The 15,855-nt window shown below is 43.3% G+C and overlaps 2 protein-coding genes across 3 annotated transcripts in view; both read right to left on the bottom strand.

The window, feature by feature from the left end:
- Nucleotides 1-308: 308 nt before the first annotated feature.
- On the bottom strand, nt 309-4,104 carry coq5 (coenzyme Q5, methyltransferase). Its single transcript, XM_034596074.1, has 7 exons — nt 3,941-4,104; nt 3,029-3,178; nt 2,698-2,922; nt 2,501-2,607; nt 2,103-2,191; nt 1,209-1,320; nt 309-751 (listed from the first exon to the last, which is right to left on the bottom strand). Exons 1-7 carry the CDS (start codon nt 4,086-4,088, stop codon nt 650-652), a joined length of 933 nt encoding a protein of 310 aa, XP_034451965.1. The 5' UTR covers nt 4,089-4,104; the 3' UTR covers nt 309-649.
- Nucleotides 4,105-9,374: 5,270 nt separating this feature from the next.
- The window catches only part of kremen1 (kringle containing transmembrane protein 1), a 54,740-nt gene continuing 48,259 nt past the window's right edge, over nt 9,375-15,855 (bottom strand). The window contains exons 7-9 of one of the 2 annotated variants that reach the window (XM_034596413.1): nt 11,847-12,089; nt 11,207-11,291; nt 9,375-10,155 (exon numbers count right to left, since the gene is read on the bottom strand). In XM_034596413.1, coding sequence (XP_034452304.1) covers nt 9,996-10,155; nt 11,207-11,291; nt 11,847-12,089 — 488 coding nt within the window. In that variant the 3' untranslated portion in view covers nt 9,375-9,995. The remainder of the gene's footprint in view (nt 10,156-11,206; nt 11,292-11,846; nt 12,090-15,855) is intronic. The other variant, XM_034596414.1, reaches the window with a different exon arrangement.

Genomic DNA, 15,855 nt, shown 5'->3' with positions numbered 1-15,855 from the left:
TAGAACACATGCCTTATGAAAACACATTTAAATTCACTAGATCTGCATCAAGATCCATTTTCTGAGAAATAAAGGAAATATGCTGAACTCCCTATCTCACAATATTAAAGCAAAAATATTCCTGGATCCGCCCCCTGATTCAGATCATCACCAAACTGTGTTGGGTTCTTTCTTGGGTCACGCTTCACCCTTCCAGAAAACATTGTGTAAATCGGTTGAGTAGTTTTTGAGTAATCCTGTTAACTAACTAACAGATGAAAACATAACCTCCTCTGCGAAGGTAATAACTGATTCAAACACGCAGATACGATTTTGCAGGTTTTATTTTCCACGGTGAAAATGAAGATGTTACAAAAACTATTCAAACCCATTTGTTCTCAGATGGTTCAACCCACCGGGACATTTGTTTTCTTTCTGCCAGGACTTGAACTGAGAAATTCTCCACAGCTTCACAAACATAATAAATACGTGCACTGACCTCAGGTGTTTGAAAGTGCACGGTGGCGTCTGCAGAGACGATCGTCTCGGGTTCACGTTCTGTTCATGAACTCTGTCGACAGTTTATCACACAGGCAGAAAAAAGCCGGAAACACAGAGCCAGTCTTTTTGCTTTCATGTTTTTTTTCTCCACAGGTGCTCGGAGTGCATCTCACAGCTTGAAGCCAGAGTGAAGAGCCACAACTCCGCCGGTCAGGTTGTGGAACTGAGCGCAGTAGAATCCTGTGTCTTCAATCATCTGTTTGAACTCCTCCTGCAGGAGGAAGACAGCAAGTGACTCAATCTCCTGAGTGACGCCGCGGCACACAGACTGGTTTCAAGAATTTAAATTAGCTTAAAGAGAAATAAACTTGACTTTGAATAGAAAAGAAGTAGTTAACTTATCGACAGAAAATAAGTCAGCAGATGTTTTGATTAGTGATTATTTAATTATTTATCAAGTTAACAAACTTCTGATTCCAGCTTTTACCTTATTTAATTACAAGTTTTATAGACTTGAGTAAATCTGATTAATCCATAATTAAAATAATTATTAGCTGCAAAAGAATCCTCCATGTTTATTTAAAAATAGCTTTGGTACAATTCAACAATTAAACATAAAACTTAACCCCCACAAGATGAGATATTTAAGTTTAAACGGAGAATTAAAGGGATAAAAATCATATTCGAATATAGCAAAGAACTGAGTTTGTGTGGATGATTTTTCTCACCTGATCAGGGAACCTGCGGATACTTTCCACCAGATACTGATACGACTTCCAGTCTCCAGCGATCACTTCTCCCAGAACTGGGATCATCTGGAAACTGTACGCGTCATAAAGCCTGAAAGACAAACAGAAGATGACACAGGTTACTGGTGAATCTTTAATATATCCCATATGTATACTGGTCAGACTTTCAAACTGCATGTGTAAATAAATCTGCCTTTTATTTTTATGGTATTTAAAACCATTTACATGTGGCACTTTCATATCTGCAAAACCTAAACCAGCTGTTTTTACAACATAAGTAGGGGCTGAAGATCACATTTGACAAACCACATTACTATACGTTACACAACCAGTGGAGGGCAGTGTTGCAAGCGGTTGTTTCTCACAGGTTACAGAATGACAAAAGAGATAAACACGATAAAATATTAGAGCACACTGAGCCTCCAAAATCCAAATAAAAAATGATTCTCTAAAGTTCTAACAAAAAAAACATAACCTCCATGAAAAGTTATTTCTGACTGAATTAGCTACAGTTGCAGAGGTTGTACCTAATAAACTGACAACTGAGTGTAAATACCACCAGTGAACCCCTTCGAGAGGAAAGAAGGGGTTCATGGGAAAACAGGGAAATTAATTCAGCTCTTTTCAGGTTTGACACTTGATTCACCCAATAAAAACTAATTATTCCCATTAATCTGATCTAATTCTGTGAAAAAGACTCAAAAAGTTCCACATACACACACAACTATAATAAAGTTATCAAAGCAAAGTACTAATTAGTGTTTGTAGAACATAGAGAAACTTAAAAACTCCCATTTGTTCCTGTTTGTGTTGACCTTTTTTACAGATTCCCATAATTATTGACGTCCGTCCTGAGTTAACGCTCGTCCTCACCTTGCCAACACGGGATTCGTCACTTTGCTGAATTCCAAACACAGGAACCTGCCGCCGGGCTTCAGGACCCGCAGAGCCTCCTGAAGTGCCTGAAAAAAAAGAATTAGCACTTTAATGGTTTATCATCAGTTGAACCTCTAAGAATATTAAAACAGGAAATCACACTACAAGAAACTTTAAGTCCTCATAACGAGAGCTCGACCGATTCTGAGTTTTGGTGGTGACAATGTTTTATGTAAATTGTTTAATATTCGTATGAAGCATTTATCTGCTCAGAGTCTGAAGGAGAAGACGTTTTGAATGGATGTTACAAATATTCAACCCTGTTGTGTTGATATCGCTCAACACTGAGCTTCAGTATCAGCGTCTCTATTCACATCGCTCCTCTGGTCTCTCACCTGATCGATGTGAGTGACGTTGCGGATGCCAAAGGCGATGGTGTAAATGTCGAACTGGTCGTCGTCGAAGGGAAGCTCCTCTGCATCCCCCACCACCCACGACAGCCCTGATTCACACACACAGAAGCACAGATTCATCAGATTCATCAGATCCAGTCAGAAGCTGAAACCTAGAGTCTCCTGAGGTTGATATTTACCAGCACTGGTGCCCGTGCTGTCAGCTTTCTGTTTGCCCACTTTCAGCATCTCCTTGTTGATGTCACAGACCACCGCCCTGGATTCCTGGGGCCCGTCCTCGCCCTCCGTGCCGTAGCTGCTGGAGATGTCCTGCCACGACTGCGTCTGCATGGACCGAGCCGCGCGCCGCTCTCGCCGCTCCTGCTGAGATCGAACATACTCCAGGAAACGGAAGGCGATGTCCCCTGCAGGTCGGGAGAATCACAAACAAAACACGAGCGTGACACCAGAGGGGGATTTTCAGAGGTGTGTGGTTTTTTTTTTTAGACGTGCACACACAAAATGCGTTACCTGTTCCACCCGCCACATCCAGGAGGCGTGCACCGGGCTGAGGGTGCATGACGTGCAGCAGCGCGTCCTTCCACAGACGATGAACCCCGAGACTCATCGCATCGTTCATGACGTCGTACTTCTGAGCCACATTCTCAAACACCTTGTACACTGCAAAGGCAAAGAGAAGGAATCTGTTTAACACGTGTTTTCTCTGTTATATGGACTTAATTTAAAGATACAAACATTTTACTGCACTGAAGTTACATGCCCTGATCAATTTGTTCTGCAGTTTTAATGTTTTGTCCGTTTAATTTACATTTTTATTATTAAACTGTAACCCCCCCTATGTGATTATGTGTAAGCAAGATTACACAAAAACTGGTGCCCAGTTTATGTCATGTGCAAGTATAAGAAACTCTCTTATATATAAATTACCTTTATTCCGGCAATTTCCCACTTTGAAAATAAAACTGTGCCAGAAAGAAAACTGAATATGAAGACAATTTCTCACATACTCCATTCGAAAATTAGCTAATTATTATCCCTCCACAACCTGGTGACAACAACCTTGCTGGTAAAATATGATTTAAATCGTATTACAATTTACTGTCTCATACTTATAAATTCGGCATCAATGAAAAACACCTGAACTCCACTGCATTCAGGTTAACTCCCACTGAAATAGCGTCAACACACGTTACAACGCGGGAGAGAGCGCATATAACACGTTTATAGAGGTTTTATAAAAACAGAAGCGTCACAGTCATGGATGAACATTTGAGCCGAATTATCCATCAAATCCTCCAGATCCCGAAAATCACTTCACATCTCGTCTCCTCGCGTGTTTTGATTCTCCGAGAAGCGTCTGAATGTTAAATGTGAGGATTTCTGAACGAGGTTCGGTAGCAGGTCTGTCGGACTGTCACTCGCCTCGCTTCGCTTTCTCCTCCTCCGGAACCGTCTCGAAGCCGAAGTGAGTTTTTCCGTCTCCGCTGAAACTTCGAGCCGAAGCTGTGACTCCGGAGAATCTCCTGAAGGAAGCTCGGAGCAGCTGAGGGACTCTGCAGGGCGCCGCCATGTTGGATGATTGCACAAGCGGGCGCCGGTTTGACGTCATCCACATGCGCCGGTGTTTGTATTCCACAAGAGCCTCATCTAAATAGAATAATATTATTCGAAGAGACTTAAATAGGGTAAATAAAATGAAATAGAATAAAATAAAATTCTAAGATATTTGTTGTCATTATATCAGGTACAATGAAACAAGTGAATAGAATAAAATATAATGAATTAACATAATATAAGATTAATTTAATTTAATTCAAAGATCTTTATTGTCATTATACTCAGGTACATTTAAACAATTAAATAGAGTGAAATCCAATCAATTAAAGTAAAGCAAAGTAAAACAAAATTAAATAAAATGATCATTATTGTCTTTATTCTCAGGTACAATGAAACAATGGAATCAAATAAAATAAAAACTAAATAAAATTCAAAGATCTTTATTGTCATTATACTTGGGTACCATCAAACAATTAAATAGAATAGATTAAGATATAATAAAATAAACTTAATGCAGTATTTGTAGTACAACACAGAAGGACAGAAGGAGCTGGGCACTGAGCTCCTGACGGTGGATTTCACATCAACCAGCTCCACAACCCAAACTTTAATGACATTAAACAGATATAACTCTGACATTAAAAAAAAAGCTGAAAGTTGCACATTTTGAACATATTTGACGTGATCTCTTGATTATTTTCAGCCTTGATCGTGGACCCCGGGGGCCCCGGGGGCAGATGTGGAGGAGTCGTGTATATAAACAGTTTTCAGCTGCTTCAAGCTACAATAACAGCAGGAGAAGTCTGGAGAATTAAACAGGCCGACGCACGCACTGGAAACCACTGAAGGGCATAACACCGCCTTAATCGCACCAGGGTCATAGACAGTATTGCAGATCAAGGCAGATCCAAACAGACAAGTTCGTGCATGGCCTCTAAACCTCTTTGACGCACTTGGGTTTTTTTTTCACCTCCATCATCATGAGACCAGGTCCCTGTGTTTCTCTGTCATTCCTCTCTCCTAATCTGGCTGCCTTCGGTAGCCTGAGTGCAGAGAGCGGCAGGTATTGTCTTCCTTTCTTCTCACTTTCTCGTTCTTACAGTAACCAGACCCTGGCCCCGCATTGTCCCATTGTTGCCCTTAATTACTGGTCGACTTGGGTTCAGGGCCGATCAGCTTACGCCGCTTTCTTTTCCTCGGCCTGTGGGAAGGTCGACTGGAGAGGCCGAGGCTTTTCACAGGGACCCAGAGGAGTGGAGGTATGTCTGGCTGATGAGAGGAAAAACACTGAGGGGTCAGGGAGAGGCAGCGTGGAAGGCCTCAAACATCTGTCTGTCCTATGAACCCATCTCACTGGGGTTGTGTCAATAAGAGAAGTTACTCTGAGGACAAAACCTCAGTGAAGAAATGGAAGAGTTGGGGATCAATAGTAGTTTTTGTCTGCGTTTGTTTGTTTGCAGGATTATGCAAAAACCTCAGGACAGATTACCACGAAACTTGGTGGTAGGATGCAGTATGGGTCAGGAAAGGACCCATTTAATTTTGGTGTGGATCCGAATCAGGGGTCAGATCCAGGAATATATTTTCACTTTCTTAAACGTTGTGATATGGATGTTTTTAAATTCAGCCAGATTTAGAGGACTGATATTTATGAGTTTGTGTAATTTGATGCAGATCCAAGTAAATATTCAGGTATAATTAATTTAAATGTGCTTTCATAAAGACACAGTTGGGCCTTGGCGGATTGTAAAGACTCTTTGAGTTGTTGTTTTCATTATCACCAGCAGAGGGAGTGAGAGGATTGTTTATAATTCACTGTTTCTTGTCTCATGAAGTTGATTGACTGTGATTCTGATGAACCAAAAATGATCTGCAGTTGTGTTTTCACTTATTCTCTCATGAAGTTTTGTGTTTGACAGCATCAGTAGGATGATTATATGATCAAACCATAGAATGACACTCAGTCTCCTTATGAAACCACATTTAAATTCACTAGATCCAGATTTGTACTTGGATCTGCTGCACTCAGATCTCAGTCCTCTAAACACGTCTGATTGCTTTTGAATCAAATCCATGAATTGTTCTCTGAGAAATCAAGGAAAATGTCTTTTTAAAGTAAAAAACGTGGATCCACCCCCTGATCTGGATCCACACCATAATTTGATGGGTTCTTCCTCGGGTCATGCCCCTCCACAAAATGTCATGGAAATCGGTTGAGAAGTTTTTGCATAATCCTGCAAATAAACAAATAAACAAATACAGACAAAACAGAGGTAACAAGATCTGCATGAAGTTAATAAGTCGTGTTTCAGTCAGACGCACCTGAGCTTCACAGGGAACTTGATCAGGGATTTACAGCTAAAAGGTATTTGTCCTCATTATTGTGGATGCATTTCTATAGGAGCCTGTTTGGACGCACTTGAAAACATGGGATCATTCAGAGCGTCTCTGTGGAGCTCCAACAAACAGCGAGCGCAGGCCGCTGCCGAGAAACGAAACGAGAGGAACACCTTTCATGTATAAATAAATCATACGTCCAAACATCCCCCATGTGTTCCAGCTTATTACACGTCCTTCCATGTTTGTTTTTTCTTCTCATGGTGTACCAGTTGTAAAGATGGCCTCCTGCTGTTCCCTCCCAAAATGTGCAGGTTGCATGCTTGACCTCATCTCGGGAGGGGGGGGGGGGGGGGGGGGGGGGGGGGGGGGAATGGGTTACACATGGCACGGCCAAATCCTCCCTCCGTGTTTGTGCATCCGCTAAAAAGTCTGGGAGTCATTTCACGAATCTGATAAGTGTTTAGGTTCACGCAGAAAGGAGCTGCAGATGTTCCCGCCGTGGAAACACTGAGAACCAAATCTGTTTAAGCCAAACAGATTTTTTACTGAATCACATTGCACCGTTTCAAAAGGTTTCGAATGGCAAGAGTGAACGAGGTTAGCTTGATCCAGCATTTGTGGCCCATGTGCGTCTCCGAAACTTCGGTTATTTAATGTTATGTTCAATGATGAACTAAATAGAAAGAACCAGCACCACACAGGCTTAAGAAACATGCATACAGTGTTTATTTTGCAACCAGGACACATTAAATAAAACTACAAAGGTACTTCACTTATACAAAAGATAGATTATATCCCATTCACATACAAAATAACAATAATTTACCGTATAAATTAAAAATTTCACTATTCTGCTATTTACAATTTCATGAAAACAAGGTTTCCGCCCCTCGGGGTCTTTTCCCACGGGGCTTAAGGTGAATGTTGTCTTGTCATCGACCACCACAGGACATTCGCATCAACCACAGTTTTGGGGAAAAGCCTGTTTTCCACCGCTCGCTCGGAAGATGAGCGTGGAATTTTCCAATTGACTGGAGGACGGGACAGAAAATGGGAGTCTGCATAATTCGCCGGGCTATCCAAACAAATATGGCCCTGTTAGATTTAAACTGTCAGATTTCGTTAGCTTGTGTTAGATTCGAACGCACATTAATTTCCCATCGCTCTCACATCCTCGCTCTCGCTTCGCGCCCTCTCCACGCATGGGCTGCTCTGAACATCACAGACCCAGGGGCATGTGCTCTTGTCTTGCAATAATTAACATGAGTTCCAGTCGAGCAGACAGGCAGAACATAGCAGGGTCGCATTTTCTTTTTTAACAAACATCTCATCGGGAGGGAACGGCTGTTGATCGTTTCACCGGCTTCAGATTCCCTCTGATTCTCGAGAATTACACATGTTTTGACTTGACTGTAACTCTGCTGCTGTGTTGTGTGTAAAACACGAGCTTTTGTCTCAAGTGCTCCGGTTGCTGCACTAAAGTACTTTTTTCTCTCTTTTCACCCAAATTGCAAAAAAGTGAACAGGTTAAAAGTTTCCTGTTGCAAGAAGAAGCCAAATTTAAGTGCGTTGCTGTTTTGGGATCTCTTCAGTATTTTATCCTGACAGTTTGTCTGGAGGTTTTCGGGGCTGAGCGTCTGCAGGAGCCCACACAAGCATCCAATCCGTGGTCAGGAACGGACTATTTACTATGCCAATGGCGAACTAGTAGACTTTGACCTTTCGCAAGTAGTTTAAATGTCACCGCGAATGCACCGAAAAGCCGTCAAGGCTGCAGATGCGCTGACAGCTTGTGCATAGTACCAATGAGTGCTTTTGGTTGTGTTGTTTAAAACCTTTTGGCCTGAAACCAAGGCGGTAAGTAAAAGCTGCAGGGTTCTGCAGCATCTTGTGATTTCAGGCAATTTACTGCTGCCTAAGGAGAAAGGAAGAAGTTGAGCTAAGTTGATGAGAAAGTACTTTGACAGATCTCTGGAACGTGTTGCCTAGACACAAAATAAAAAGAGCGGACGTAAATATCATTCCCACACTGAATTACATAATGCACAAGAATATTCACCCCCCCCCCCTCCCCTTGTAATCAAAAGACAACTTAATGTGAACAATATGTTCAGTAAATGTCAGAGACTACACATAAGAGCATGGACAGAAATTAGAAACAAACATTTTCTTTTAAAGCCTTGTCTGTTACTACATGAAGAGCTGAATCCAAAAGGCTATAAGTTCAAAACAAAAAACAAATCATCAATCAATCAACGAAAAAAGGAAGAAGATCCAGTTTGGAGAGGTTTTCGGTTGAGTGTACTATGATTTAAAAATTAAAAAAAACATTTAACCCTTTTAATCACTGTACAAGATATGGCATCTTTTTTAGTTTTTGTTTTACTTTACATTGTTTTGGACGGAAACTGTTCACGTCCACACAGATTTCGAGAGAAGTGCAGATGTTGAGTGAAGGACCTCGACTTCGCTCCGTGAAAGAAACAGATGTGAGGAATCTGAGACGAGGGAAGAGGAGGAGGATCCTTAAGGCACTTGAACACCATCAAACCGGAAAGACTCCCACCCACCAACGAGCTGAAAAAGACCCTCAGATCTTCCCAAGTCTCCCTAAATGGCAGTTTGTCATCCAACTGCAACCCCCCCCCCCCACCCCCCTTATAACCACCACCCACTTCAACTTCTCCTCTCCACCCAGATCCACTGAGCGCCGAGCGAGTGGGCGAGAGCGCTCTCGTTCCCTCTGATCTTTTCCCTTTAACAGCGAGCGACTCGACCCCAAACGGCTGCGACAGCTACGCTCTGTGTGACATTTCCCATGTCCTGGTTCCCTCTCCTCAGAAAACTGGTTTTCATGTTAGAACACAACAAAAAGAAACATCAGCACTTTGCAGACTGGAATCAAACAACACAGATAAATACGCGGCTCCGTGGTCGGGAGGGTTAGGGGTTTTTTTTGGGCGGCAAGTGTTGGTCGTCCGTATGAGGCAGATAGAAGAGTGTGTGTGAAGCTGTTGAGCTGTTACAGTGTACTGGAGGTGTGTGTGAGTGTCCTTGACTCCACTTCTTCATCCTCTCCTCCATGCTGACGATGCTGTGGTGCCCTCTGTGACTCTGGAGCACCAGGAGGAGGAAAACCCCCCACCCCCCCAAACTGACAGTGAAGTTAGCCTCTGTCCAGCAGCTGTGTGCTGTTTTCACTGGAAGGGGTTTGGAGGTGTGTTGATCGTCGGGGTCTGAAAATGGACCAGAGGGAAAACTTCCTGCGTATTCAAAGTCGTGTCTTTGTCAGAGCTGCAGATCGGCTCTCCTCTCCCGCTCTGTGCTCCCTGACAGCCCGGCCTGTCCCGCTCCTCTTTGGTGCTGAGCGTGATGCGCGGGCGCAGCCACTCGGGCCCGTGGGCCGTTTCGCAGCAGTCACTGTCATTGTCATTAGCCACTCGGTCGTTGGCTTGTCAGCGCAGCGCAGCGCCTCATAGAGTTTCATTGTCTGAAGGGCCTGACATCTGATGGCCCTTGTACAGAAGAGTTGTGGGTGGCGGTAGCGTTTGGTTAATGGCGAAAAAGCGCAGCGGTGGCGCTAGTTGCCCACCAGGGGGCTGAGGTCGCCGTGGTGGTTCTTTAGCTTCTTCTTGAAGAGGGAGATGGTGGAGGGTCGGTACAGGATGATCCAGGGCTCGGAGGACGCTGTGCTCTGGCTGCAGCTGTCGGAGCCGCTGACCGTCGGGATGTTGGGAGACCTGAGGGGAGGAACACGGAGAAGATGAGCGACAGACGACAACAAACGGAAAAGAATGAAGTCGGAGAAGATCAGTGAAGGGTTAAAGAATGTGATATATAATTGGCGTCACACGGTGTTTTCTTAACGTTGCATTCATGACATGCCAGACTTATTACTAACTCAACCCAATGGCACTTACTGTACATGTGTAAGAAGCTTTAATAGGCTCCATTACCTTTCATCTGACTTGACATTTATTTAACTTTAAACGATCAATTAATTAAATTAATTAAGTACTTAAAACGATCTCAATCAGCGTTGCATCATTTGGCAAAAAGGTTCAAAGACCTTAAGTATGTTTAGGAATCAGAACAAAGAAAAGGCTAAAGGTGCGAATCCATTGACATAGAGTTCTATTCAGAGAGCTTTGTACGGCAGTTTATTTAAAATTAAGTGATATGTAGATTAAATGAATAACTATAGATATTGTGCTATGTTGTGCTCGAGGGTTTGGGCGACAAAATCTGGGAAATTCAATGTAAAACCTTATTTTTTAGGCGGATATGAATTTATTTATGTTGTATTCCATCTTCATTTACTCTGACCCACTAACATTTACACTAATGATAACACCTCTGCAGAAATCTCACAAGCGTCACCGTTATATAGAAACTAACATTACTCATATAGACCTTGTAGTTGCGCAGATATACATGATTCATTTTGGGTATGTACGTTTCAAGCAGGGGCCTGAGCAAATGACAGAACAGCCAAATAGATGTTATAAGAAGGACAGAGTTAATGAGTGGAGACTGCATGTTGTGACCACTAGTTGGCAGTGTGAGCAGCAGACTGGCTCTTTAATCTTTCACTGGGATTGACTCCAAACTAAAGTAGAAGAAATTGTAAGAAGTTAAAATCACATTAAACGTTCTGCAGAGGGACGTTAAACCCAACGTGAATGTCTTCCTGCTCTTTTATCGTTTTTCTTTCCAACAAGACACACATGAAATACAAAAAACCACAGAAAAGAGCCTTTGACATTTGATGCTCGGCCGATCGCAACTCACTTGACTGTGATGTGCAGCAGCAGCTTGGCCACCATGGCTATGACGGTCAGGATGAGGAGGGCGGCCAGAGCGTAGATGGTCCACACTGCGGAGACGGGGAGAAACGCAGGAAGGAGACGTCAGACATGTCGTGGTAATGAAAAACAAACCGAAGCAGACTGGAAGGATTAGCGAGCGGAGAATTATTCAAGCACCGCTGGCACCTGTTAGCAGTGTTCAGCCAGCAAATTGTCAGGAAACGTTGATGCATTATCAGCGCACATCTGTTCCCCTCTGGATGAGGAGCACATCAGACGGGCCTTTGAGACCGAGTTTGGAAACAATAACGTTTGAAGGAAGTTTTAAGAACAAAAAAAGAAGCTCGGAACACGTCAGTCCGCCACGAGTGGCTCTGACGAGGGGCCTGATTGTGATCAGCAGGGAGACGCAGCAACACATGAGTCACTGACAGAAGAAAACAACTTGTCAGTACGATGGCAGGAAGTCACCGAGCCTCCTGAAGCATCGCAGCAGACTCACGTGATGTTTTAACAGTTTCAGAGAAAGCAGGTCATGCTTCTAGTCAAGACGCCTCCCACAACACCCCAGAAGAGACGGAGACAGGTGCGGTAGGTGCAGTGTATCATGGGAGTTCACATACTAGCGCTGTGGCCGGTGGTCTCGCCGCGTCCAGCCCACTGACCTGGCATGTTGTGCTCCGGTTTTCCGGGGCTGGACGTGATCACGTAGAGGATATGGGAGGAACGTCCGTTGGAGGTGCTGTTGGATCGCTCGGTGACGCCGCCGCCGGCCGCCAGCTGAGGCCCCGCCGTGCTGGAGACGTCCTCTCCCTCCTCATCATCTCCTTCGGCCTCCATGGTCCTGGTGTCCTGGCTTCTCAAAGCTGAGGGAACAAGAAGGTTCATATACTCGTCAGGTGCTGAGACTTCTGGCAACGTTTTGATGCAAAATTATCTTGAGCCACTGGCATTTTAAAAACCCTCAACCCCTCCCAAACACACACACACACACACGCACACACGCACACACACACACACACACACACACACACACACACACACACACACACACACACACACACACACACACACACACAGAGTATCCTGGCATTTTCAACTGCTCAGTGATGCTTGAGCCAGAGAATATTTCATTTTCAGTGGTAAAACTCATGTTCTCGAGCCAAGAGGATGGAAACGAATAAACACAATATGATGACTGCAGTAATAAAGCAGATTGATGACGGGTGGGGCACATTGACTGTATTATTGTATGTTGACTATCAAAGTGATTACATCATGACGATAAAACCAAACTGTGTCATCGCAGCTCTGCTAAAGTTATGATTTCAATTGATCTTTAACTTTTATGGAGGCGTGATCGTCTGTTTGTCGTTGAAAATGAAATATCTCCGTGACTAATACATGGATTTCCATGAAAGTTGGAAACATTAACGCAACCGTTAAGATGAGTTGTGGTGACTTTGGTGAGCCGACCTCTTCTGGTGCTATAAGTTCAGGTGCAGTGATTTATTACCAAACACCTGCAGAGCATTTAACAGATGCTTGTTTTACTCGTTGATCTCACTGGAGCTCAGTCCGACCATGTGATGTGATTCTGACTGTTAGATATGAACTGATCCTTGGATCAAATACTTAATTTATTCAGTCACAACATAATAAACATGACACCGTTGCCAGGCACCGTCACATCTGCCTCTATAACAGCAAAATCCACATTCTTTTCAAGTGATTGTCCACGAGCAGCAGCTTACGAGAGCCCGACCAGTATGGATGTTTGGTTCCCAATGCCTGATACCGATATATCCACTGTTTTATACATCAAAGAATTGGCAATGATTCCAAAGATGTCGTTATCGAAACCCTTACGACAAAGAAACGTAACTGAGGATGGATATACGACAAATACGACCAAATATATAGAACTTGACTTAAGAAAATACATAAATCCTGTAATAATGTAAATTCTGGAAACATAAATACACATATCCATATCAGAAAACATGAACGCAGATACCAATATGTCTGTGATTGATTATATATCTGACAGGTTCTATGTATAGAAGGAAAAGAGTGGATCTAAGTTTAGAGAAGAGAGGAGGGGAAAACCAATCCTCATTCTTAGTAGTAAAGTTGGACTTTCCCTTTTTCTTATTAATATAGTTAATATGACTTTATTTCAGCCACACTGCTCAGCTCTAATCAGAGCACGGTTCTCTGGGATTACACTGCGACTCTCTCTGTGTGTTATGGGTTTTCACAGGGAGAGGATCCTGTGACACAGAGGAGGAGAAGCCAAGTGAATTTCTACGAGTCGACGACACAGATCACTTAACGGCCCTTTAATCATTCCTGTGGGTAAACAGGCCTGTTGCAGGAAGTGCACAGTCATTGGATACGCTGTGTTGATCGCGCTGTTGAAAGTGTAAACAGCACAGTCACAAGTGGCCGTTCCATTCTAACGGCGTTTTGTTAAGAGACGGATCGACTCTGCTGGGAACTCGCGGTGCTGAGCTCGTCTCCTGTTCGCTCGGGACGCGATTCAGATCCATTCGCAGTAATCTCTGTCTCCACCTGCAGCTCGAGACCAGTTGGATTCATAAAACCACCGAGACTGGCGACCACTTCCTCTGATTTTACGTGTTCCCAGAGGAAAGCGATATCCTAAATGCGATCTCCTCTGCCTTTCATTTACTTCTCCTAAACATAGATGTGATTCATTTAAAAATAGCTGATGTTGAGGACTTTTAGACACATCTGGGAAAGTCTCACGCCGGTTATTTGTGTCTCGCTTGACTCTTTCATTATTTTCCTCACATCTTAATTTTGCACCAAAGTTCAGGGAAGAGAAATCTCTGAGGAATCTGTCAACAATCTGTGACTGTGGCCACAAACAAGTGATACATCATGTTTGTCTCATTTTCCTCAAACAAAGAATGGAAACATTGACAGTTAATGTCAGAATGGGAGGGAAAAAAATAATAGAGGCATCTGTGATCCTAAATCAATAACACTAATTCTAATCCTGTGGAGTTATGACAACACAGATGATAAATCAAATGCCTTAATTGGACACAGAGTTTTCTGCGCTGTGTTTCTGCGTCATTTGTCAGAAATGTTAATCAAAACCAAAATATGATTTTTCAGACGCCAATTTATTTCACTGTATAATATCTGTATATTTAATTACTTACTACAATAAATGATTAAATAGATTAAATTAGATTGTATCTATCTATCTATCTATCTATCTATCTATCTATCTATCTATCTATCTATCTATCTATCTATCTATCTATCTATCTATCCATCCATCCATCTGCATTGGTCTTCAGGAGTAAGTCTCTCAGTCCGTTATTAAAAATGAAGCAACCTTCTGTATTTACTGTGAGTGACTGACACGACTCTCAGAACTAAATGTTAAACTCCAGCTCCATGTGTCGCTCGTCCAGCTTGAATCACGTTGCTGTCGTCACGTAATCGACCTGACTGCCATGTTCCCAGAGCTTCCCACATGTTCCCCATTTGCAAACAAAATACCACGCTTCAAAGTCGGCCATTGTCATCTGAGAGCACTTATCCTGAAATTACCATTTCGCCTGCTCCCTCTGCCACTGAGGAGATATTAGGACGTATTTATCAGTTCAGATTCTCACAGTGTCTTTCTCTCTGTGCGTCACTCGCTGTATATTTTTCTATCACTCTGTGTAAAAACCTGTTTCTTCAGGAGGTGACCTTTTTCTCCACTGATTCCATTTCTTGGCAACACGACGCCTCGCGCGGAAAAAAACAAGAGCCGAGACGCGAGCAGAGGTCAGAGGATTTGGACTCTGTGATATTGTTTTCTTACTGTGGGAGCAGCGGGTGAGAAAAAGAGAAGAGGATTACAGATGGAAGCAGAGAGAGAGAGAGAGGGAGAGAGAGAGGGAGGAGTGAGGACAGATCACCTCTCACTGCAGCGAGCTGTGAGCCTGAATGTCACCTACGCTGAATTATATCTGGGTGTGTTCCGCTCACGTCTCCAGAAATTAATCTGTTAAATCATTTTCGGTGCATTGAGAATATCCAGGCAGAGATGATGTAAAACAACAGCGTTCCTTTCGTCACGTTACTCTTTAACATTCGTCTGGAGACGTTCAATAATCAAACGGTGAGGTTTTCAACTCTCTGTGCACTGCAGCTCCTCCTCGGCCCCCAAAGTCAAATCACGACATCAGGGGCCACGATGCAGAGAGTCACAGTGTTTTGTATGTAGGTGGCATAAAAAACTAAATCCGCCAAGCAGCGCAACGCAGCCTGCTGCAGGTTGATAAGAGACTGAGTTCCTGGAAAAACAAAACATTATTTAAATATGCGGTATCACCCGGGGCTGTGAGACATTGACTAGCAAATGAAAAGAGAAAAGGTTGTGCCGGTGGCGTGACAAGTGCCTCACAGAGCGAACAGGCGTTAGTTTACTAAACCGGAGCTGAAACGCCTCCCATGGATTCAGCCGGCGAGGACACACCTCAGCATGCAAATGTGGCTCCTGGTGGGTTTGAGGAGGTGAAGGGTTCAAAACAAGCAGCTTCTACTGAGACGTGACCCCTCAGATCTGGTTTTAACTTCATCTGATGGGATGTGATCACGTGT

Source organism: Hippoglossus hippoglossus, chromosome 9 (assembly GCF_009819705.1).
Source record: "Hippoglossus hippoglossus isolate fHipHip1 chromosome 9, fHipHip1.pri, whole genome shotgun sequence".
Taxonomy (NCBI): Eukaryota; Metazoa; Chordata; class Actinopteri; order Pleuronectiformes; family Pleuronectidae; genus Hippoglossus; species Hippoglossus hippoglossus.
The sequence above is the reverse complement of the archived record's forward strand: the minus strand, read 5'-3'. Positions and strand labels throughout refer to the sequence as shown.